Source organism: Oncorhynchus mykiss, chromosome 1 (genome assembly GCF_013265735.2).
Source record: "Oncorhynchus mykiss isolate Arlee chromosome 1, USDA_OmykA_1.1, whole genome shotgun sequence".
Classification (NCBI taxonomy): domain Eukaryota; kingdom Metazoa; phylum Chordata; class Actinopteri; order Salmoniformes; family Salmonidae; genus Oncorhynchus; species Oncorhynchus mykiss.
Window position 1 is genome coordinate 24772184 of NC_048565.1, and position 24239 is coordinate 24796422.

General features: G+C 45.6%; 2 protein-coding genes across 2 annotated transcripts in view; both read left to right on the top strand.

Annotated features, from left to right (window-relative positions):
• The window catches only part of LOC110516219 (protein spire homolog 2), a 32127-nt gene extending 19787 nt beyond the window's left edge, over positions 1–12340 (top strand). The window contains exons 2-15 of the mRNA XM_036973930.1: positions 4696–4739; positions 4931–5308; positions 5424–5498; positions 5634–5798; positions 5902–5988; positions 6158–6278; positions 6404–6570; positions 7130–7352; positions 9185–9312; positions 9440–9577; positions 9756–9823; positions 10049–10076; positions 10785–10882; positions 11264–12340. Of these exons, the coding sequence (XP_036829825.1) occupies positions 4696–4739; positions 4931–5308; positions 5424–5498; positions 5634–5798; positions 5902–5988; positions 6158–6278; positions 6404–6570; positions 7130–7352; positions 9185–9312; positions 9440–9577; positions 9756–9823; positions 10049–10076; positions 10785–10882; positions 11264–11507 (1964 nt within the window). The 3' untranslated portion in view covers positions 11508–12340. The remainder of the gene's footprint in view (positions 1–4695; positions 4740–4930; positions 5309–5423; positions 5499–5633; positions 5799–5901; positions 5989–6157; positions 6279–6403; positions 6571–7129; positions 7353–9184; positions 9313–9439; positions 9578–9755; positions 9824–10048; positions 10077–10784; positions 10883–11263) is intronic.
• Positions 12341–12785: 445 nt separating this feature from the next.
• sntb2 (syntrophin, beta 2) lies at positions 12786–24176 on the top strand. The gene is made up of 7 exons (XM_021594966.2): positions 12786–13716; positions 17536–17746; positions 17870–18077; positions 21047–21189; positions 21411–21607; positions 22006–22196; positions 22295–24176. Exons 1-7 carry the CDS (start codon positions 12996–12998, stop codon positions 22385–22387), a joined length of 1764 nt encoding a protein of 587 aa, XP_021450641.2. The 5' UTR covers positions 12786–12995; the 3' UTR covers positions 22388–24176.
• Positions 24177–24239: the final 63 nt, after the last annotated feature.

The window sequence follows — 24239 nt, forward strand, 5'->3', positions numbered from 1 at the left end:
TGCGACCTGGCCAAGACAAAGCATAGCAGTGTGAACAGACAACACAGAGTTACACATGGAGTAAACAATTAACAAGTCAATAACACAGTAGAAAAAAGGGGAGTCTATATATACATTGTGTGCAAAAGGCATGAGAAGGTAGGCAAATGATTACAATTATGCAGATTAACACTGGAGTGATAAATGATCAGATGGTTATGTACAGGTTGGTGTGCAAAAGAGCAGAAAAATAAAAATAAATAAATAAAAACAGTATGGGGATGAGGTAGGTGAAAATGGGTGGGCTATTTACCAATAGACTATGTACAGCTGCAGCGATTGGTTAGCTGCTCCGATAGCAGATGTTTGAAGTTGGTGAGGGAGATAAAAGTCTCCAACTTCAGCGATTTTTGCAATTCGTTCCAGTCACAAGCAGCAGAGAACTGGAACGAAAGGCGGCCAAATGAGGTGTTGGCTTTAGGGATGATCAGTGAGATACACCTGCTGGAGCGCGTGCTACGGATGGGTGTTGCCATCGTAACCAGTGAACTGAGATAAGGCGGAGCTTTACCTAGCATGGACTTGTAGATGACCTGGAGCCAATGGGTCTGGCGACGAATATGTAGCGAGGGCCAGCCGACTAGAGCATACAAGTCGCAGTGGTGGGTGGTATAAGGTGCTTTAGTGACAAAACGGATGGCACTGTGATAAACTGCATCCAGTTTGCTGAGTAGAGTGTTGGAAGCAATTTTGTAGATGACGTCGCCGAAGTCGAGGATCGGTAGGATAGTCAGTTTTACTAGGGTAAGTTTGGCGGCGTGAGTGAAGGAGGCTTTGTTGCGGAATAGAAAGCCGACTCTTGATTTGATTTTCGATTGGAGATGTTTGATATGGGTCTGGAAGGAGAGTTTAGAGTCTAGCCAGACACCTAGGTACTTATAGATGTCCACATATTCAAGGTCGGAACCATCCAGGGTGGTGATGCTGGTCAGGCGTGCGGGTGCAGGCAGCGAACGGTTGAAAAGCATGCATTTGGTTTTACTAGCGTTTAAGAGCAGTTGGAGGCCACGGAAGGAGTGCTGTATGGCATTGAAGCTCGTTTGGAGGTTAGATAGCACAGTGTCCAAGGACGGGCCGGAAGTATATAGAATGGTGTCATCTGCGTAGAGGTGGATCAGGGAATCGCCCGCAGCATGAGAAACATCATTGATATATACAGAGAAAAGAGTCGGCCCGAGAATTGAACCCTGTGGCACCCCCATAGAGACTGCCAGAGGACCGGACAGCATGCCCTCCGATTTGACACACTGAACTCTGTCTGCAAAGTAATTGGTGAACCAGGCAAGGCAGTCATCCGAAAAACCGAGGCTACTGAGTCTGCCGATAAGAATACGGTGATTGACAGAGTCGAAAGCCTTGGCAAGGTCTATGAAGACGGCTGCACAGTACTGTCTTTTATCGATGGCGGTTATGATATCGTTTAGTACCTTGAGCGTGGCTGAGGTACACCCGTGACCGGCTCGGAAACCAGATTGCACAGCGGAGAAGGTACGGTGGGATTCAAGATGGTCAGTGACCTGTTTGTTGACTTGGCTTTCGAAGACCTTAGATAGGCAGGGCAGGATGGATATAGGTCTGTAACAGTTTGGGTCCAGGGTGTCGCCCCCTTTGAAGAGGGGGATGACTGCGGCAGCTTTCCAATCCTTGGGGATCTCAGACGATATGAAAGAGAGGTTGAACAGGCTGGTAATAGGGGTTGCGACAATGGCGGCGGATAGTTTCAGGAATAGAGGGTCCAGATTGTCCAGCCCAGCTGATTTGTACGGGTCCAGGTTTTGCAGCTCTTTCAGGACATCTGCTATCTGGATTTGGGTAAAGGAGAACCTGGAGAGGCTTGGGCGAGTAGCTGCGGGGGGGGGGGGAGCTGTTGTCCGAGGTTGGAATAGCCAGGCGGAAGGCATGGCCAGCCGTTGAGAAATGCTTGTTGAAGTTTTCGATAATCATGGATTTATCGGTGGTGACCATGTTACCTAGTCTCAGTGCAGTTGGCAGCTGGGAGGAGGTGCTCTTGTTCTCCATGGACTTCACAGTGTCCCAGAACTTTTTGGAGTTGGAGCTACAGGATGCAAACTTCTGCCTGAAGAAGTTGGCTTTAGCTTTCCTGACTGACTGTGTGTATTGGTTCCTGACTTCCCTGAACAGTTGCATATCGCGGGGACTATTCGATGTTAGCGCAGTCCGCCACAAGATGTTTTTGTGCTGGTCGAGGGCAGTCAGGTCTGGAGTGAACCAGGGGCTATATCTGTTCTTAGTTCTGCATTTTTTGAACGGAGCATGCTTATCTAAAATGGTGAGGAAGTTACTTTTAAAGAAAGACCAGGCATCCTCAACTGACGGGATGAGGTCAATGTCCTTCCAGGATACCCGGGCCAGGTCGATTAGAAAGGCCTGCTCACAGAAGTGTTTTAGGGAGCGTTTGACAGTGATGAGGGGTGGTCGTTTGACTGCGGCTCCGTAGCGGATACAGGCAATGAGGCAGTGATCGCTGAGATCCTGGTTGTAGACAGCGGAGGTGTATTTGGAGGGCCAGTTGGTCAGGATGACGTCAATGAGGGTGCCCTTGTTTACAGAGTTAGGGTTGTACCTGGTGGGTTCCTTGATGATTTGAGTGAGATTGAGGGCATCTAGCTTAGATTGTAGGACTGCCGGGGTGTTAAGCATATCCCAGTTTAGGTCACCTAACAGAACAAACTCTGAAGCTAGATGGGGGGCGATCAATTCACAAATGGTGTCCAGGGCACAGCTGGGAGCTGAGGGGGGTCGGTAGCAGGCGGCAACAGTGAGAGACTTATTTCTGGAGAGAGTAATTTTCAAAATTAGTAGTTCGAACTGTTTGGGTATGGACCTGGAGAGTATGACATTACTTTGCAGGCTATCTCTGCAGTAGACTGCAACTCCTCCCCCTTTGGCAGTTCTATCTTGACGGAAGATGTTATAGTTGGGTATGGAAATCTCAGAATTTTTTTTTTTTGCTTACTATATAGTGCCTTCGGAAAGAATTCAGATCCCTTGACTTTTTCCACATTTTGATATGTTACAGCCTTATTCTAAAATGGATAAAAAATATAGAAAATCCTCAGCAATCTACACACAATACCCCACAATAACAAAGCAAAAACAGGTTTTTAGACATTTTTGCAAATGTATTAAAAATAAATAACAGAAATACCTTATTTACATAAGTATTCAGACCCTTTGCTTTGAGACTCAAAATTGAGCCATTGTGAGATGTTGAGATGTTTCTACAACTTGATTAGAATTCACCTATCATAAATTCAATTGATTGGAAATGATTTGGAAAGGCACACAACTGTCTATATAAGGTCCCAAAATTGACAGTGCATGTCAGAGCAAAAACCAAGCCATGAGGTTGAAGGAATTGTCCATAGAGCTCCGGGACACAGATCTTGGAATGGGTACCAAAAAATGTCTGCAGCTTTGAGGGTCCCAAAGAGCACAGTGGCCTCCATCATTCTTAAATTGAATAAGTTTGGAACCGCTAAGACTCTTCCTAGAGCTGGCCGCCCAGCCAAACTTAGCAATCAGGGGAGAAGGGCCTTGGTCAGGGAGGTGAATAAGAACCTGATGATCACTCTGACAGAGCTCCAGAGTTCATCTGTGGAGATGGGAGAACCTTCCAGCAGGACAACCAGCTATGCAGCATTCCACCAATCAGGCCTTTATGGTAGAGTAGCCAGACGGAATCCACTCCTCAGTAAAAATCACATGATAGCCCGCTTGGATTTTAGCCCGCTTGGGGATGTTTTTCAGCGGCAGGGACCGGGAGACTAATGCTTAATGAAAACCTGCTCCAGAGTGCTCAGGACCTCAGACTGGGGAGAAGGTTCACCTTCCAACAGGACAACGACCCTAAACACACAGCCAAGACAATGCAGGAGTGTCTTCGGGACAAGTCTCGGAATGTCCTTGAGTGGCCCAGCCAGAGCCCAGACTTGAACCCGATCGAACATCTCTGGATAGACTGGAAATTAGCTGTGCAGCAAAGCTCCCCATCCAACCTGACAGAGCTTGAGAGATCTGCAGAGAAGAATGGGAGAAACTCCCCAAATACAGGTGTGCCAAGCTTGTAGCGTCATACCCAAAAAGACTTGAGGCTGTAATTTCTGCCAAAAGTGCTTCAACAATGTACTCAGTAAAGGGTCTGAATACTTATGTCAATGTGGTATTTCATTGATTTAAAAAAATGTAATTAGCCAAAATTTTGAAAAACCTGTTTTTACTTTGTTATTGTAGATTGATGTGGGGAATAATATACCATGGCTAAGGGCTGTATCCGGGCACTCCGCGTTGCGTTGTGCATGCTAACAGCCCTTAGCCGTGGTATATTGGCCATATACCACACCTCTTCGGGCCTTATTGCTTAATTATACCCATACAATTCAAAGTCAAAGGGGCAATCTGGGATTCAAACAACAACACAGAGGACACCCTGACACTTTTTTGGTAAACAGCTGTGGGGTGGGGCTGGACAAATGAAACCGCTCTCAAATTCATAGATCGAATTGATCGTTTTAACCATGTATTGTATCAAAAATGTGTGAGATGGATGGAAAACTCTAGACCCTATTAGGGAGGACAGCAAGCATAAAACAGCGTTAGTTATGCGACTGCATGCCTACTTTTTTGTCTTCATAGATGACACAGACGGACCTCCCCTCCCACCTATCGCGGAGCGCCAGGTGAGTTTCTGAACCCATCATCCCCACCTTGTAACATACAACACACTGTCATGACAGGTAAATGTCAGTCTCCTCTTTCTCATGGGCAGTCTTCATATATATCTTTCAAGCAGCCCTCCAGTCCTCTCTATCCTAACAGCTTGTTGTCCACTGCTATTTATTTCCTCGATCACCTGAATCTGTCTCCTCAGCTGGTCCAGTCTCTGGGCGTGGCAATCTACCAGGCCTTGGACTGGGGTCTGGATGACAGTGAGGAGCGGGAGCTGAGTCCTCAGCTGGAGCGGCTCATTGAGCGCATGGCAGGGGGAGATCACAGCCTGGGGGCTGACTGTGGTGGTGGCAACGGAACTACAGATGAGGGCTACAGTGGTCAGGAGGAGGAGGAAGAGGAGGGAGAAGAGGGGCCTATGAGGCCAGTGGGTACATTACGCCAGGTGATGACACTTTGCGCTTCCAGACTGGCCAACCCTGCACTTGCCCCTGAGCACTACCAGGCCGTGTGCCGAGCCTTGTTTGTTGAGACTCTGGAGCTACAAACTTTCCTGACCAAAATCCGAGATACCAAGAAGGTATGTTCCTGATTTTGTTTATACCAGAGATTACAGATCACTCACATGTAAAGCACTGAACTCATTGTTAACTGAATAGTGGTGTTATTATCAGTGTACTATCATTTCTCTGTAGATGTTGAAGAAAATCAAAACAGAGGATTCTCAGGAAGATAGAGCTGAGATTGATGCACTTAAACACACAGACTGGGTGAGAAGCAGGGATCGTGTGTATTTGTCTGTGTCGTTGTGTGTGTATATGAGGATATGTGTATATACTGTATGATCCTTCATTGGGTTGATGGGGTCTGTGTGTGAGGTACATGAGTGTATGTGTGTGTTTCAGACTCGTCTCTGGGTCCAGTTGATGAAGGAGCTGAGACAGGGGGTGAAGCTGAAGAAGGTACAGGACCAGGAGTTTGACCCACTGCCCACTGAGTTCAGCCTCACACCCTTTGAGATGCTCATGCAGGACATCCGCACCCGCAAGTTCCAGCTGCGGAAAGTCATGGTGAGCTGGGTATTGATACTGATAAGAAGACTCTTGATCAGTGGATCAAGTAGTTATTTCTCCTGTATTTATGTCCCAGACCTCACTCATGTTCTCTCTGTAGGTGGATGGTGACATCCCGACGCGGGTGAAGAGAAATGCTCATGAGCTTATTTTGGACTTCATCAGGTCTCGCCCTCCACTCAAACCAGTGAGTGTCCCTTTCACTACAATTTGTTTTGTTGACGTGACTGTAGTGTGACTGTGGCAGTACCTTGTGTGTCACAAGGTGTCATAGTCTGAGACTGGGTAATGTGTGTCTGTGTCTATTTCTCCTGTGTTCTCAGTCTGCCTGTGTGTTTTGTTGTGTTGCATGCTAGGCGTCAGAGCGAAACCTGCCCCCTCCTCCTCAGGAGAAGCAGTCCCTCCATGAACGTGTTCTGGCTGAAATCAAACAAGAGCGCAAACTGAAACCTGTGGACCCACCCAGCTCCAAAAGATGTATGGACATCACTGTCACTACATTAATACTTTGAGCTATACATGTAGTATGTTCATATTGTGGAATGTATTCTAAGTGAAATGTGTTTGAGAGTTCAGTGTTTGTGTGTTGTTTCATTCGCCAGCGTTTGGCTCCCTGCCTTGTCTGGCACACACTTGCCCGTGTGATTTCAAATCTACTTCCTGCATTGACCTGTCAGGCTCAGAGCTAGGGTCCCGCCCCCCTTCTCGTCTTCGTGTTCTGCTCAAAGCCCCTACTCTTCAAGAGATGGAGGAGATGAACATGTTGGAGGTTAGACGGAAAATAGAAGAGAAACTATATTGTTTTCTCATTTAAATGCACTACCTCTTACTGAGAAATAACAACTACAACATCAGTTATGTTTTCCTTCCTGCTCCTCCTCCTCCTTCTCCTCCACCTCCATCACCTCGTCCTCCACCTCCATCACCTCGTCCTCCTCCTCCACCTCCATCACCTTGTCCTCCTCCACCTCCTCCATCACCTCCTCCACCTCCATCACCTCGTCCTCCTCCTCCACCTCCATCACCTTGTCCTCCTCCTCCACCTCCATCACCACCTCCTCCATCACCTCCTCCTCCTCCACCTCCATCACCTCGTCCTCCTCCTCGACCTCCATCACCTTCTTCTCCTCCACCTCCATCACCTCCTCCATTACCTCCTTCTCCTCCTATACATCCATCACCTCCTTCTCCTCCTCCTCCATCACCTCCTCAACCTCCATCACCTCCTCCACTTCCATCACCCCCTCCATTTTCTCCTCCTCCCCCCTCCTTGTCCTCCTCTACCTCATCCTCCTCACTGTTGTCCTCCTGTCTTGTTGCTGTTGCAGGATGAGGAGTCTCCAGACAGTGGGGAGCTCTGCTGTGCTGAGAGTTTTCCCACATCTATGAAACGGGACCGCTCCTTCTCAGAACACGACCTGGCTGAGCTCAGGGGGGAGACGCTCCCCTCACTGTCCGACTGCACCCATCTGGAAGGGGCCGTGATGCGGAGGGGTGAGAGACCATGGTTACACGTGCTCTCAGGGGCTGGGCCACCCTCCACGCACAGAGGTCAGTATGCTCACTGAGACTCCTTTCACTACAGACAGTTTCAGGTATTGGTCAGCAGAGGGAGACATTTACTGTAATATGTATTCATGTGATACTGCAGAGCCACTCATTAGACTACTTATGGTTTATGAAACAGATATATTGGTATTTTTGTCATGTCAAATATTTATTTGTGTTAGAAAGCAAGCCTGACAAAAAATCAGATAATTGCAATTGAAAAAACATCAGTCTAAACTGTTTTTTAAAAAATGCAATAGAGGATTTTGCAACAAAGTTTGTTATAAAGTTTGGTATAGTGTTTATATCTTATTCAATGTCAGGAGGTAATCACATATAGGCCTAATGTGTGTCAAACCATTCCGTAAATTGCTTACACTAATTTCTTGCTCAGGTTAAAAGGTGTTTGTCACGTCCTGACCTTAGTTCCTTTTTTATGTCTCTATTTTGGTTTGGTCAGGGTGTGAGTTGGGGTGGGCATTCTATGTTTTTCATTCTATGTTTTGTTCTATGTGTTGTATTTCTATGTGTTTGGCCTGGTATGGTTCCCAATCAGAGGCAGCTGTCAATCGTTGTCTCTGATTGAGATCCATACTTAGGTAGACTGTTCCCACCTGTGTTTTTTAAATGTTTATTAACCTTTATTTAACTAGGCAAGTCAGTTAAGAACAAATTCTTATTTTCAATGACGGCCTAGGAACAGTGGGTTAACTGCCTGCAACCTAGCGGTTACTAGTCCAACGCTTTAATCACTAGGCTACCCTGCGGGTAGTTGTTTTGTGTTTTTTCACCTTACAGGACTGTTTCGTGTCGTTCACTCTCTTTGTTGTTGTTTTTTTGTCATTCAGTGTTCCGTTTATTTCATTAAATTTACTATGAACACTTACCACGCTGCGTGTTGGTCCGATGATTCCTATTCCTCATCATCAGACGAAGAGGAGAGCCGTTACAGCGTTACTGCTGTGTTGTTTCATTTGAAGGGTTTTGTGATGGATACTAATCACCTTATGAAGACGTACAGATAGGAACTAGCGCAGTAAAATGCTAGGACAGCAGTTAATGGGTTTGATACATGTTTTTCTTTCATATCACAACCACCTTATACACCCCTTAATTTGTGAAATATGTGTTGACTGTAGCTAGGAGAGAACAAAGACAAAGGTGGTTCAGTGATGTCTCATGTTCTACCGCTAGGGGGATGTCAACCCTTTCTCGTCACACACATGCCAGAAATGTCAACAATGTCATCATAAGCAGCTGATTTACATTAGCCTACATGTAGCCTGCTGTTGTTTTCTAGTTTTCTGATCCTCACTCTAACCCGGCTCTAACTCGCTCTAATCCTAGCTCTAACAAGGCTGTAGATTCCTATGGTCTGGTTAGACGCTATAGGAGTCCACACATTTATTTCTCAGGGTTACATAGCGCCTTCTTCCTTTTCATTTTGCATAAAGACAGGTGAGACTTTCAAGTACCAATACCTAGGTTGGTACTTAGTCCTAGAGGTTATATCCTGTAGAAAGTATTTCTACTAATACCTAGCCTACTTTTTATTTCCTCTGACCCCAATTTAGTTCCTCTCTTGAATGTTAGAAAAACTGACTCGTATCATACTTATCAAAGATCCACTGTGATCTGATTTGCAAGTGTTTCTGGCAGCATGTATTAAACCCCACCAAAACCAAATAGATAAAACATGTCACGACTCATTTATCTAATTGACGACTAATTTATGTAGCATACACTTTTGGATGATCAGAGATCTGACTCAATAGAACAACATGGACTGTGATTCAAAACTTCTCTCTCATGTGTCTCCATCTCCCTGTTCCCAGCCTCTCTTCCTGTGCCAGGCTGGGTGCCACCCTCCCCTGCTCGTCTCTCTCTCAGCTCAGTGAATGAGACCACAGAGGGAGCTGAGACCGGCTCCAGTTCTCGGAATGGCAATAAACACCAGTGGATGGTGAGTGGCCCATTATCTTTGATAACCTCTCCACACTGGGTGCTCTCTGCTCCACTTCAACCTGCCCATTGTATTATACTAGTTAACTTCCTCTACCTACTACCTCCCTCCCATCTCTCTCTGTAAGGAGGAATTCAGTCACCCAGTGGAGAGTCTTGCTTTAACAGTGGATGAGGTCATCAATGTGCGTCGTGTGCTGGTGAAAGCAGAGATGGAGAAGTACTTGCAGAACAAGGAACTGTATTACAATCTGAGGAGAGGCAAGGTACAAGCAGTGACGTCACATCCTTTGGGAGCGTTCTCTCAAAGCCTTAATAGCGAGGTTCTATCTAAAGAACGATATCGTTCTCTCAAAGCCTTATGAGCGAGGTTCTAGTATGATAACATTCTCTCAAAGCCATATGAGTGAGGTCCTATCGACAGTATATGCATGTGTCTCCCAGGTGTGCTGTTGCTGCAGAATTAAGTTCCCCCTCTTTTCCTGGCCATCCACCTGCCTGCTCTGTAAAAGGTGAGTACACACTACACAGTATGTAGTATTAGATGAGTACATGCTCCTTTTGTAATAACACCATAATCAAATCATTTAAACTTGGTCCCTCTCTGCTCATGAAGCACAATAATAATGTTGTTTTTGACATACCATTGTGGGTTTGATTGAATAGTGTTCTATGTGTTTTTGGTAGTGTAATTCAGGGGATTCTTAACTCTGCCCCTGTGGTTCTCTCTCCTTCAGGTCTGTCTGTGGATTCTGCAGTGCAAAGGTATCCTAAAGTCCCTTTTTCTTTGTCTGTGTAAATGCAAATTCATGTTCTTTGAATGTGTAATGTTTTCTACAGTGCTTTTTGTTAATGTTGTTTCTATTGAAAATATCTATTTTACAACCAAAATGTATCTAAGATATTCTGTGTTGGCTCATAATATTATTCTGTGCTTTTAATTATGTCAATTATTGTGATCTGTGCCTTAGTCACCAGACCATTTGGATTTGTGGTTCTGTGCTATGTAGGTTTGAGGTCTGGGCTGTTGAGTTTGTTGTGTGAGATTGTAGTTTGTCTGTGCTGTGTAGTTCTGTGTTTTGTAAGTTAATGTATTCAGTTCTGAATACATTTTGTGATTGTGCCTTGAGGTTCTGTTGTGTGTTCTGTTGTATGCGATGCTATATGTGTGTATGGTTATGTTTGGTGGTTCCTTGCTTGTGTTTGTGTACAGTGAGTTTCTGAGTTGTACGAGTTTATGGTTTGGGTGTCGTGTCTGTGGTATGTGGCTGAGGCTGATGTCTTGTGACGTTGTTTCTCCCTCATACACACAGCCCTGTCTTTTATCATATTTCTTAATCATATCAAGTCTGCCATTTCCTCTTCACTTTCTACCGATATGATCTCACTTAGTTCTTTAAATGTCCTACTCCTTTTCCTCCACCTCAACCATGCCTATTTTAACTCTCTGCTTTCCCTCGCCCTCTGCCACAGATGAAGATTCCTTCCAAGAAGATGGCCCACATCCCAGTCTACACTGTGGGCTTTCACAGCAGCCCAAAGAGCCATGGTCGCAAGAGTGAGGTCTACAAGTGAGTCTTATCTGTCTGTCCGTCTTCATGGCCACTGAACTGTCTTTAACTTAGCAGAAGAAGTCTTTGCTCACCCTGGCCAATAGTAACTTACATGCTCAATCTAATCACTGTCCTTCCTCTAGATCTCTCAGCATATGTTATATGATGTCTCTGCTTCATTCAGATCTCTAAGCAGCCTTTATGTAGTAATTACCCATCTGATTTCTCCGCGGTCCATCTTTAACATCCCCCTGCAAACCGCTACAGATGGGAAGGGCTTGGAGTTGTTCCAAACCATGTGACCTGAACTGGAAAAACTCCAGGCCCAGAAGATTCCTTGTCATGTTATATACTGAGTACTCCCCTGATGGATTATAACACCTCACTCCCTCTCCACAGATCTCTGTGTACTCTCTCCCGCCGGTCTGTGGAGGAGGAGTTCCCCCACCTGTACACCAGTGGCTGCAGCCTGCGGGATGTTTGTGCGGACTGCACCAAGTTTGTGGCTGATGTCATCTCGTCCAGCCGCCGGAGCCTGGACATCCTCAACAACACTCCCAAGAGGGAGAGTGCTACACCCAAACCACAACCCCAGCCTCACACATCACCACAGCCACCCACCTTGAAGAGAAAAGACAAGTGAACAGATTGACTGTTGGTTTACCCCACTTCCTTAGCAGGGTTGCCCCTGTGCTGCACTACTAACCCACTCAAAACACCCCACCATTCCCCCAGCCTGCAAGTACCCCCTCCCCCTGCTGAAGTGCTTGTTAAGGGTTGTTTCTCTGCCTCCTCCGTAGAGAGGTTCATAAGACGTGGCCTAGGGACAACATATAAGTCTGCCTTATCACACATATATTGACTTCACTCCCTGGTCTAATGCACAAGCAAAGAGGAAAGGCAAAATACGAGGGAGGAGGAAAGAGGTGAGAGGGTAATTGATGAGGATGATCGGAAAGAGGAGATCTATTTACTGTAGGAGCCAAGAGTTTAAGGTAAATAGGGTAAATGTAGGGTAAATATTTAGCTCCCTAGTTGCCTTGTTTTAGTTATGAATGTAATATACTCTTTTAACACCAACATAATACATCTTGCATTGACACACCTTCTCAGAACACTGGATTTTTTTCTGGAATGTTAAAATGACACTATGGCAGGCTGAATAGAAGACATATTTATTTCACTATAAGTCTTTTTTTAGTTTAGAATGTGCTTGGATTATCTGTGGTCCAACTTGATGATGCATGGTGGCACCGTCTGTCCGACTGTCTGAATGTAATCGGGTCCTAGAGGGGTGAAAATGGTCCTGGAAGGGACCTGTCCCATTGGCACCAAACTGGACTGGACTCCCAGCCTCCTATCTCTGCTGCTTTAGAATGACATTAAGCCCCCTCTCTCACCCTCGATGGTCCTGTGCGATCTGCTCAAATTTTCGAAACACCCAGTAAACCTCAACTGCAATAAATCTAATGTAAAAAGGAAGTCCTATGTCTACAGTGTGGATCTGTCCATCTGCTCCCTTAGAAGGCTAGGGAAGCCTTAGACTGTAGGTATATTTCTATAAAACTGTAGTAGTCTAGTCTGCTTGTTGACCTTGAGCTACCACGAGAAGATCTAAAGCTTTGTTAGATAGTTGAAAATGTCAATGAATTGTTCACTAATATGCTATAGCCTACATGTTAAATGCTATTACCATTCGTTAATCAATTATAAACACTTATATTATAAAGTGTTACAATTTAATAGACGGGATAATAGAGCCCTATAGTGAGAAGAGAGATGGACTAGCCTTCAGAAGATTTTAAAAAAGTAGGCCTACATGTCTGGGAATTTCTTGACACCCCGCCTCTTTCATGAATAAGTAATTTGAGGTCCCATTCATTGGCTGTTTCTGTCATCCGGCTCCGAGTTTTTCCTCAGCAGGCGGCCCGCTTCAGCACCCCTAATGAAGAGGGAGGCCGTCAGAGGCATTTGTTCCCTTCCACTTTTTTTGTTGAAACATTTTCCTGCAATCTGTGCGTAAGTGGGTGTGTCAAATGTAGTGTAGGATAGTGCTTGGGTAGCCTACGCACTCTGAAAATAGGAAAAGTTCATCATGAGTTTAGTCTGAAATCTACCGCGTACTACCAGGATGGCTGTCTGGACACGAGCGGACAAAAATGGTCAATTAGATCTTTTGCTCCGGGACCGCTGGATTCGGGTAGCGGCCGAATTGACCCGCGAGACTTTCACATTAGCGGCCGAAACAGAGATAAGCGGACACGGGAACAACTTGGATTACACCAATTCAGCGGGCCTGCGGAATGGAACGTCTAACGGAAACGACCCGGGTTTAGCGTCGGGAAATTCGAACCGTGGTCAAATCTCAAACCAAGAACTACATCCGAACCATGGTGCGCTAGGACGAAGCGGTAGCCCAGCGCGCGGGGGCATCAACCGGGGTCACTACGACGGTTTTAATAGCCCCAGCCCTGGCAAGTATAATCGTGATAACGGTACGAACTCTGATTTTGGCAGCCCGGGGTCCAGTTACGGTAGTCCTGGATCTAGCTTCAGTTCCAGGCATGGCGAAACTTCCATCAATTTAGAATCCGGCGCATCAGAAGCTGTGCGTAAAGTTAGAGTTGTAAAACAAGAGTCTGGCGGGTTGGGGATCAGTATCAAGGGGGGTCGGGAAAACCGAATGCCCATCCTCATATCCAAGATCTTCCCCGGACTTGCAGCTGATCAGAGTCGAGCTCTTCGGGTCGGCGACGCGATCCTGTCAGTCAATGGAAATGACCTCAGGGAGGCTACGCATGATCTAGCGGTGCAGGCTCTAAAAAAGGCCGGGAAAGAGGTTACGCTTGAGGGTAAGTTTCCAAACGCAATAGCGGGGATTTGAGAAGGCCAGTCAGTCTGACAGCAGCCTTCAGTAGTAGACAAAACAATGTTCGATTTATAGCCAAATGCGACTTAATTCTGCCTTTTTCTTAGAAGATGCAGCCTAGGCCTAGGATGCAGCTGTGGGCAGAATATTGCATCAGGAAATAGACACATACAAATACCTCAAATAAGATAATGAGCAGCCAGTTAGATGAACTGATTGATGACCAGGCTACTTTTTCATTTATTTTCAACGTAGCCAGAATTCAGGCCATGGTTTTAGGCTACAATGTTTACTTTCTAACACATTGCCAGACCACAGCGCATAGGCTACAATGTAACAAGTTCACACTTTACAACCATTGATGGGATTTTATAGGGGGCGGTGTCAACTGACTCAACGTAGCCTATCTTTAGGTCTATTGTAAACACGAAAGTATTGCACTGTGGTTACAAAATTAGCTATATTGTATTTGTGGCAGTGGATTGTTTTAGATAGGTCATTGTATGCTAAAGCGGTGAATCATCAAGTTTGTGTGCTCATATATTGATTTTAAGAGCACTTCAGTGTAAAGCCCAGGGTTTGGAAACAACTGGTCAAGGGCTGAAATGCACTGTGTGGTGGTTAATGGTTTGCAAATGAACTCAGCATGAATACGGAATAAGGTTGGATGTAGTTAGTGTGATGCAGTTTGTGTCATTTAGCAAGTCAAATGAGTTCTCACTATGACCCCAAAAATAAAGTTGTATTTTCTGCTTCTCGTCTGAAATAGGCCTAATAGTCCGAAATAAGTTTGTGTAATCTCTGTCTCTCCATTGCGGAAAACCTGTGATTTTGTTTAAGGAATGTGCCAGTTGCCTGTCACTGTTTGTTAGAATGACAGGGAGTGAGTTGTGGCGTTTGCAAATGGACCACAATTCCAATCTGTCTGCATTCTCCTCATCCTCCGAAGGTCAGAATGAGTTTTCAATTTCCAGACCAATATGTAATGTACACAGTACATAAACGCTAGACATTACAGCAATTAGTGACTTCACATTCCTCAACCAGGTTGTTCCCAAGGTCTGTGTAGAACTCTTACACAGGCCTGGATGTTGTGTTTCTAACTAATACGATATCTGCTTTATTTTGCCGTTCATAATAAACATGAGCTCACTGTAATGGACATTGACTAACGCCATTCAGTTAGTACATTGCCTCATGGCTGTCTTGTTTAGTTTGTCTTCTCGTTGGTGGATAGCGGAGGAGGCCATTGTCTGGTTAAAAGGAAGAATAAGAACACTACAAAGAGACAAAGACTGTATTCATAAAATGGGGACAGGCCCGATTAGAGACAGTTATTTTCTTTTGTTCACAAGCCAAAACTTACTGACCAATGACCATTGAACGTTTCACTTGATTCTGCAATGCGTCATAAAAGCCACCACATATGAAGTATGTGATTAATATCAGTGGGAAAGCTCTCCAGTCTCTGTCTCATCGTTTTTTCAAGTTGTCTGTGTCTGTAAACAGAGATGGATATCCACATAAATATCTGACCATAACCTACCTAAGACATTTGTTTGTGTGATTCACTGCATGGACAGTGTAGCAGCATGTGTACTTTCTAGAATGTTTTTTTTTATCCACCTACTGGAAATATACAATGCTTCTGCCAACTGGCATGCCATCCTTTTGTGATCCAGGTCAGGGTGAAAAGAGGCGAGGAAGGGGATAGGTGTGTGTGTGTGTATGAATGGGAGCAGCAGAGGGAGCTTTTTTGAATGGGGGGCAGGTGTGTATATTTGAGGGGAGCAGAGGGAGTCTCTCCAGAGCCTTCTACAACCCCCCCCCCCCCATCTGGGGAGTCTGACACACTGTTCTCATTAAAGGCCTGGCAGCACACAGTCTGTGGCAGGGGGAGGGGGAGAGAAAAGAGGGTGAAGCTGGACAAACCACAGGGGGATTTTGGTCAAAAGAAAAACATTGGTAAGGGTCTGTGGTGTAACCGATCACTTAAAGCCATACCCGGGTGAAGGCTACAAGAAGAAGACAGAAAATGTATGCCTGATCAACCCATGGGGGATTGAACCTCAACTCCTTCAGCCAAATATAAGTTGGAGTCAGACAGATTCCCTTGGCTTTTCTCCGCTTCCTCCTCTCTGTCTCATTCCTCTGCATTGCTGTGGGCATAGAGGTATGGAGGGAGAGAGACGAACTAGCTCCAGCTATGTGTGATGGCACCTCTATGCACCTCTTCTCATCTCTCTCAATCTCTCACTATTCTTTTATTTTATTCTTTCATTCTTTCTTTCGTTCTTACACACACACACACACACACACACACACACACACACACACACACACACACACACACACACACACACACACTGTCCTCTGTGTACTGCCCTAATTAAAATCTGAACTGGAGCTGAGTGACAATGCTGACAGTTATAATGAGATCTTTAAACAGCACCAGAGAGGGACAGTGAGAGCAGCTTCTGGAACCAACTATCTGACTCAGAACTTTTCACAAAGTTTTAACTCCATGTTGGGTGTGGGACACACTTTCTCCTCGTTCAGTTCAACAGGCTACTCTGCCATAAAACACCAACTAGCCCAAACATCCTCCTTGTTCCACTGCAGTCTGCACTTACTCAAGCAGAGAGTGTTGGCAGATGGAGATGTAGTGTTAAATCTCCAATTCTCCAATATGTATCTTCCCTCTGAATGCGAGCCAGTGTCATAACGTCTTTGTCACCTATAGCTCAACGTATCATTGCTAAAGAATATCCATACAGATACCAGAGCTACAGTACAGTGGGGACGTAGGAATGCCACACACAGACAGAACCTGTATTTAAATATACCATGATATTGATAACCACGTTGGAACACTGCAGTGGTGTTGTGACTGGAAGAAGTCTTGACTGAGCATAATTACGTTAACTTGATTCGGCATTTATTACTCCTCACTAAAACGTGTGGCGGTGTGTATTGGGCATATGCCACTATAGCAGTGAGTGTAATCTTTATTTTGCTTCATCAGGATTCGCAGTGTGACTGTAGCAGGCTCTGTCCATCTTGATTTCTTTCTGGGTTGGGTTTGGGTAGGGGTTTCCTCATGCTCTAGCTCATGTCTAGAGGTCCAGCCGCTTCGTGAAACACATACACACACACATACGGTACATATACACACCAAAAGACTTGCAGAAATATTCACTGACACGGTTAGTAAGAGCAGTGTAGTTATCTTGGAAATGGGTTCCAATCCTTGACCTCGTGCCTCACCACTACCTCCCTCTTTCCGTCAAATTACACACAAACACACACACACAGTGCACCCATATTCATACTATATGTTTGGGCCAATTACTTTCACAACCCTAGTCCTCTCCTACATGCAACAATGACCTCATCCTTTCAGCTCCTCACATCGAGTTTCTCAGTCAGAGCAGAGCGACTCAGAGGACTAACATACACCTGTAAAGAAGAGAGAGAGAGAGAGAGGAGAAGTGGAATAGGCCGCAGGACCAAATTTGGAAAGTGAATTCATGATTTCAGTCAAAGCCATTCTTCTCCAAGCAGCCGACCTGCCAAGCACACAACTACTCTTCCAACTCTCCTACTCAGAACAACTCCACAAGAGACTAATACATCCTTATAAGACATGTACTACTCTTTAATTGAGCGTTGCAACTTTTCAACCACAGTCTGAAACATGATCACTCGTGTGTTGCGTTTAGACACACTTTTGTACAACTTGAGGTCTATGCATAATTAATCACTAATGTTCTTTATTTTGTGTCTTTCTGCGTTTCTGTAGTTAAATATATCAGAGAGGTTTCCCCACTGTTTAAGAAGCCCTCCTTGGTGGCAGACCTGCCGTGGGATGGGGTGCGTCCTCAGTCCCCCAACTTCAGTGGCAGTGAGGACTCTGGGTCCCCCAAACACAGTGGGGCCAAGGACAGGAAGGTCATCCTCCTCAAAATGTGCTTTATCAGCAGGAACTTGACCATGCCTGACCTGGAGAACAGGTAAGACCTGCATTGTGTGCGTGCAATTGAAATGTGGCATAAGAGGGAAAATAGGAAACATAATGAGAATGTTGGTTTGGTATGTTTTAGTAAGATAATGATGAGGACTGTTGACTCCCAAAGGCTCTTGGAGCTGCACTCCCCTGATGGCCAGCACACGGTAGTGATGCGCTGTAAGGATGGCCCCAGCGCCCACTCCTGGTTCACAGCCATCCACACCAACATTGCTGCCCTGCTGCCCCAGACTCTGGCCCACATCAACTCCTATCTGGGCTCCAGCACCACTGGGTCACACCCCCAACTCAAACACATCAGCTGGCTGGCAGAACAGGTACTGCACTCATATAGGCCTTTAGAATAAATTACACAAACACACTAAATATTGAGCAAAATAATCAAATTGAAGTACCGTATGCTGCTGTCAAATACACTTGTGTACAGATTCACTCATACAGCATTGTGTAATGTTGTTCAGCCTTGTATAATAGTGCATGTGTACTGTGAAAGTTTTATAAATGGGTCACTGTGTTTGTTCTGAACTTTCCGTTGTGATATTCTGTAGTCTTTTAAATGTGCTGTCTTATATGTTGTCCGAATCAGAATTGATTTAAAGTGCAGTTTACATGTGTCACAAGTCACAGCACACGTTACACATAATTAAAAAGAACACTAGAGACAACACAATTGAAGAAAGGTCAACAATGGGGGGGGAAAGAGAAACAGCTGAACAAAATGAATATAGCAAATAGTCCACAGGGCATAGCAGCATGGGAGCAATAGCCCACAGAGCATAGCAGCATGGGAGCAATAACCCACAGAGCATAGCAGCATGGGAGCAATAGCCCACAGAGCATAGCAGCATGGGAGCAATAGCCCACAGAGCATAGCAGCATGGGAGCAATAGCCCACAGAGCATAGCAGCATGGGAGCAATAGCCCACAGAGCATAGCAGCATGGGAGCAATAGCCCACAGAGCATAGCAGTATGGGAGCAATAGCCCACAGAGCATAGCAGCATGGGAGCAATAGCCCACAGAGCATAGCAGCATGGGAGCAATAGCCCACAGAGCATAGCAGCATGGGAGCAATGGCCCACAGAGCATAGCAGCATGGGAGCAATAGCCCACAGAGCATAGCAGCATGGGAGCAATAGCCCACAGAGCATAGCAGCATGGGAGCAATAGCCCACAGAGCATAGCAGCATGGGAGCAATAGCCCACAGAGCATAGCAGCATGGGAGCAATAGCCCACAGAGCATAGCAGCATGGGAGCAATAGCCCACAGAGCATAGCAGCATGGGAGCAATAGCCCACAGAGCATAGCAGCATGGGAGCAATAGCCCACAGAGCATAGCAGCATGGGAGCAATAGCCCACAGAGCATAGCAGCATGGGAGCAATAGCCAACAGAGCATAGCAGCATGGGAGCAATAGCCCACAGAGCATAGCAGCATGGGAGCAATAGCCCACAGAGCATAGCAGCATGGGAGCAATAGCCCACAGAGCATAGCAGCATGGGAGCAATAGCCCACAGAGCATAGCAGCATGGGAGCAATAACCCACAGAGCATAGCAGCATGGGAGCAATAGCCCACAGAGCATAGCAGCATGGGAGCAATAGCCAACAGAGCATAGCAGCATGGGAGCAATAGCCCACAGAGCATAGCAGCATGGGAGCAATAGCCCACAGAGCATAGCAGCATGGGAGCAATAGCCCACAGAGCATAGCAGCATGGGAGCAATAGCCCACAGAGCATAGCAGCATGGGAGCAATAGTCCACAGGGCATAGCTGCATGGGAGCAATAGCCCACAGAGCATAGCAGCATGGGAGCAATAGCCCACAGAGCATAGCGGCATGGGAGCAATAGCCCACAGAGCATAGCTGCATGGGAGCAATAGCCCACAGAGCATAGCAGCATGGGAGCAATAGCCCACAGAGCATAGCTGCATGGGAGCAATAGCTCACAGAGCATAGCAGCATGGGAGCAATAGCTCACAGAGCATGGGAGCAATAGCCCATAGAGTCTTATATGTTGTCCGAATCAGAATTGATTTAAAGTGCAGTTTACATGTGTCACAAGTCACAGCACACGTTACACATAATTAAAAAGAACACTAGAGACAACACAATTGAAGAAAGGTCAACAATGGGGGGGAAAGAGAAACAGCTGAACAAAATGAATATAGCAAATAGTCCACAGAGCATAGCAGCATGGGAGCAATAGCCCACAGAGCATAGCTGCATGGGAGCAATAGCCCACAGGGCATAGCAGCATGGGAGCAATAGCCCACAGAGCATAGCAGCATGGGAGCAATATCCCACAGAGCATAGCAACATGGGAGCAATAATCCACAGAGCATTGCAGCATAGGAGCAATAATCCACAGAGCATAGGAGCAATAATCCACAGAGCATAGGAGCAATAATCCACAGAGCATGGGAGAAATAGTCCACAGGGCATAGCGGCATGGGATAAATAGTCCACAGGGCATAGCAGCATGGGAGCAATGGTCCACAGGGCATAGCTGCGTGGGAGCAATGGTCCACAGGGCATAGCTGCGTGGGAGCAATGGTCCACAGGGCATAGCTGCGTGGGAGCAATGGTCCACAGGGCATAGCTGCGTGGGAGCAACAGTCCACAGGGCATAGCTGCATGGGAGCAATGGTCCACAGGGCATAGCTGCATGGGAGCAGTAGTCCACAGGGCATAGCTGCATGGGAGCAATAGTCCACAGGGCATAGCTGCATGGGAGCAATAGTCCACAGGGCATAGCTGCATGGGAGCAATAGTCCACAGGGCATAGCTGCATGGGGGCAATGGTCCACAGGGCATAGCTGCATGGGAGCAATGGTCCCACAGGGCATAGCTGCATGGGAGCAATAGTCCACAGGGCATAGCTGCATGGGAGCAATAGTCCACAGGGCATAGCTGCATGGGAGCAATAGTCCACAGGGCATAGCTGCATGGGAGCAATAGTCCACAGGGCATAGCTGCATGGGAGCAATAGTCCACAGGGCATAGCTGCATGGGAGCAATGGTCCACAAAGTGGGTAGCGGTGTAGTGTCAGTACACCATGTTAAATGTATAGATACTGTCTGTGTGTGTTTTTTGTTGGCCATGTTGGGGGTTGACAGGAAGCACTTTGAGACAGAACCAAAGGAAGGTGCCGTTGCGTTAACTTTCCTCTGGGCCCACCTAGCATGACACCCACACAACTACACAATCAGACGTGGAAATTCTCATCAGCACTTTGCACTTTGACACACTTCTCTCATGCTGTCTCTCTTTCTTTATGGTGTAGGTCCAGCTGGATGGTGGGCGGCACCAGTTCCGACCAATCGTCATGGCACTGACAGAGAAAGATATCCTGCTGTTTGAATCAGTGCCATGGAACCGCGAAGCCTGGTCCACACCCATGCTCACACACCCACTACTTGCCACAAGGTAGGACAACAAGTTTGCCAGCCAGAATTAGAATGTAGGTTGTATTTCTCTTTGTCTGTCTGTCTCTATCTCTTTCTCTCTCTCTCTGCCATTTTCACTCTGCGATGTGTTGGCATTTTGTTATCATAACTTGAATCACTGTAAGCTCTTTAAAAATCACTTGTGGGAGGAGCAAACAGTGAGTTGATATAACCTTGTGGTTTGTTCCTGTTTCTCTGTAGACTGGTGCACTCTGGCAGTGCCCGCAGTTCCCCGGCACAGGGGGCAGACCTGGTGTTTGCCACTCGGACGGGTACAGGGCGGGGCATCGAGTCCCATGTGTTCCGGGTGGAGACACACTGGGACCTGTCCTCGTGGACCCGGGCCTTGGTGCAGGGGGCGCATGCTGCCGCAGAACTCATTAAGGAGGTCTCCATTGGTGAGTGTGTGTGTCTGTCTGTATGTCTAATGTTGGTTTGTCTAACTATCTGCATATATTATTGAGTGAGGCTTTGAAATCACATGATTCACTTCTCACAGTGATACAGGAAGTGGTGACTGAAAAAAGTGAATGTACCAAAAACACCAGTGGGGGAAAAAAGTTGTAAAGGAAGAAGCATAGTCAGTTGGGGGAATGTTTCCACTCAATAGAGAACAATAGTTGGCTGCTAGTATGTGCTGGAAATGTTCAGTCTTTTCCTTCCCTATTCCACTGCAACACAAACATGTTCATAAACTCTTTCACACAGGCACATACTGTTCCAATTACACACACCCACACACACACGTTTACTTTGTGCAGTACTGTTCTCACACTTCCCTCCCTCTGTACCTCAGGTTGCATGCTGAACAGGCAGGACGTTCGCCTCATACTGCACTATGAGAAGGGCTTCACTGTGACCCGGGAGCCAGGAGAGACTGCAGGGGGTGCTGTGCTCTTCAGATACCCCTTCGAGAAGCTCAAGATGTCTGCAGATGACGGGATCCGCAACCTCTATCTGGACTTTGGGGGTCCAGAGGGTGAAATGGTAAACTACATCACTGTTAGAGTGTAATGGTCTAAAAGTCCATTGACTGTATTGATTAATGTACTGTTTGTATTTTTTATCTTGTCTCTTTCTTTCAGGTGTTTGACCTGCACTCTGGCCCCAAGCCCATGGTGTTTGTTCTTCATTCCTTCCTGTCTGCCAAACTGACTCGTCTGGGCCTGCTGACGTGAAATGGGAAGAGGCTGAAGTCGGGAACATATCCATAAATATTCTTATTTTTACTATGTATCATTCAACACAGCCTTCCAATGTACTTTTGGCAATTTTTTATGTATGTACTCTGTTCTTGTCAGGCAAATGAGTGATTTTGTGATGAACACGAGTACACGAGTACGAGTTTGTTCATATGAGCATGTGTCAATTGGGTTTCCAAGTTGATGACTGCGTGTGAGTGGCCTAGAGCATACTGCCAGAATGAATGGGTTTATACTTTTGCATTTCTGTTGGCTTTATAGAGTGCCTGTTACCCAAAAACTGATTATCTAGCACATTATCCAAAATGACTGTTATAATCAGTATTGCCAACTGTGCCTTGTTACATGTAGTCATAAATGCTATTTTTAGTGTGTGTAAAAGTATTTTTTATTTTCAAAAGGTAATAGGTTTTAAAGCAAAGTAAGCTTTCAACAACATGCACAGCAATAGTATTATTCTTATACTGTTAACATGCTATTTCCAGACTGTTTTTCAGTTAATTATTTTGTATGTATATCCTATGTTTAGCATGACTTGACTATGAAAATGTGATGCTGTTTTTGAGCATTAGCAAAAGCATGGCATAGCGCCAGTGACCCCTGTCACCTGCCTCAAAGTCAACCTGCCCTCCAGTAGGCTAGTCACACTGCCAAACCATTGTCCTATGCTGCCTGAGAACACCACTTCCCTTTATCATTCCCTTCTGCATTAGCCCTAAGCCAATGCTTTCTATTAAAGCTCATGAGGTCATACCTAAGCTTCTCTGCCTTTTTCTGACCTCATATTTTTCTGTGATTCCTGAGGAAGTGTTGCATACACACCATGTAAACATAATATTTACTGTCAATAGGCATCCACAGTAAAGTCACTGAGCTACAAGCTGTCTGCTAAGTGTTCTGGGGAATGTTTCCATCCAGTACATGATTAAAATAAGCGAAATATATACCTATAAAGAACGTTCAAAGATGTTCATTCAGCACTATGATATCTGAGAAAACACCATTTCAGCTGTAATATGGTACCTCATCATGTCCATTTAGTGAAAGAAAGCTTTGGATGTGTTTACTAGCACAAATGGGATGCTATTCTTTTATTTTGTTTTATCCCTGTATAAGCTTATCATCTTGCTGTATGTGACCTCTTGAGTCCTACATATGTCAAAGCTCTTTTTCAGACCCTGCTCTACCACGTGATCACCCTAACAGCTTGTCTCAGTGTGTAAGCGGATACTGTAAGTGGGGCCTAGTGGATGCTGCCAATTGTATGACTGAACTCTATCCCAATTCAGTCTCTGTAGGCCTACTTCTAATAATGGACATTTTTATCAATACCTGAACTGTTCAATTTCTAGCTTGATCGCCACCTTAATTTACCCATGAATGTATCTTAATTAGCATTTCACATTGTCAAACTGTCATATCTTTCTCTTTTGGTTGTTAGTTTTAAGCTATATACTGTTATTGCAAAGAAAAGCTTATTTTTGAGAAAGGGTTTTTAACCAAAGTTACATGTGGCAGCTTGCGTTCCACACAATCATTTAGCAGAGAAAGCACAGGAGAAACCCTGCTGCTGCAAACCTGTTATATGCAAAGTATTTTAGACTTCCAAGCCTGTATTAAGATGTAATGTAATAATCTAAAATGTAAATATCTATAAGAATGAAACATGTTAATGTACAACTGTAACAAATGGATTTGATGTCTGTCATTGCAATGGAAAGAAAGCTGGTTCAGAACAGCATAATAAAAAAAAAGGATTTCGCAATAACGTGCCACTCCTCTTTAAAAAAAAGAATAATAATCTGACTCAGTGATCATCCTGTCCGCT

What these genes read in the sequence shown, in the direction of transcription:
- sntb2 (XM_021594966.2), top strand. Translation starts at nt 12,996, where the DNA reads ATGGCTGTCTGGACACGAGCGGACAAAAATGGTCAATTAGATCTTTTG. An exon ending in GAAAGAGGTTACGCTTGAGG is followed by an intron (nt 13,717 to 17,535) that starts GTAAGTTTCCAA and finishes GCGTTTCTGTAG; the next exon opens with TTAAATATATCAGAGAGGTT. An exon ending in GGGGTCCAGAGGGTGAAATG is followed by an intron (nt 22,197 to 22,294) that starts GTAAACTACATC and finishes TCTTTCTTTCAG; the next exon opens with GTGTTTGACCTGCACTCTGG.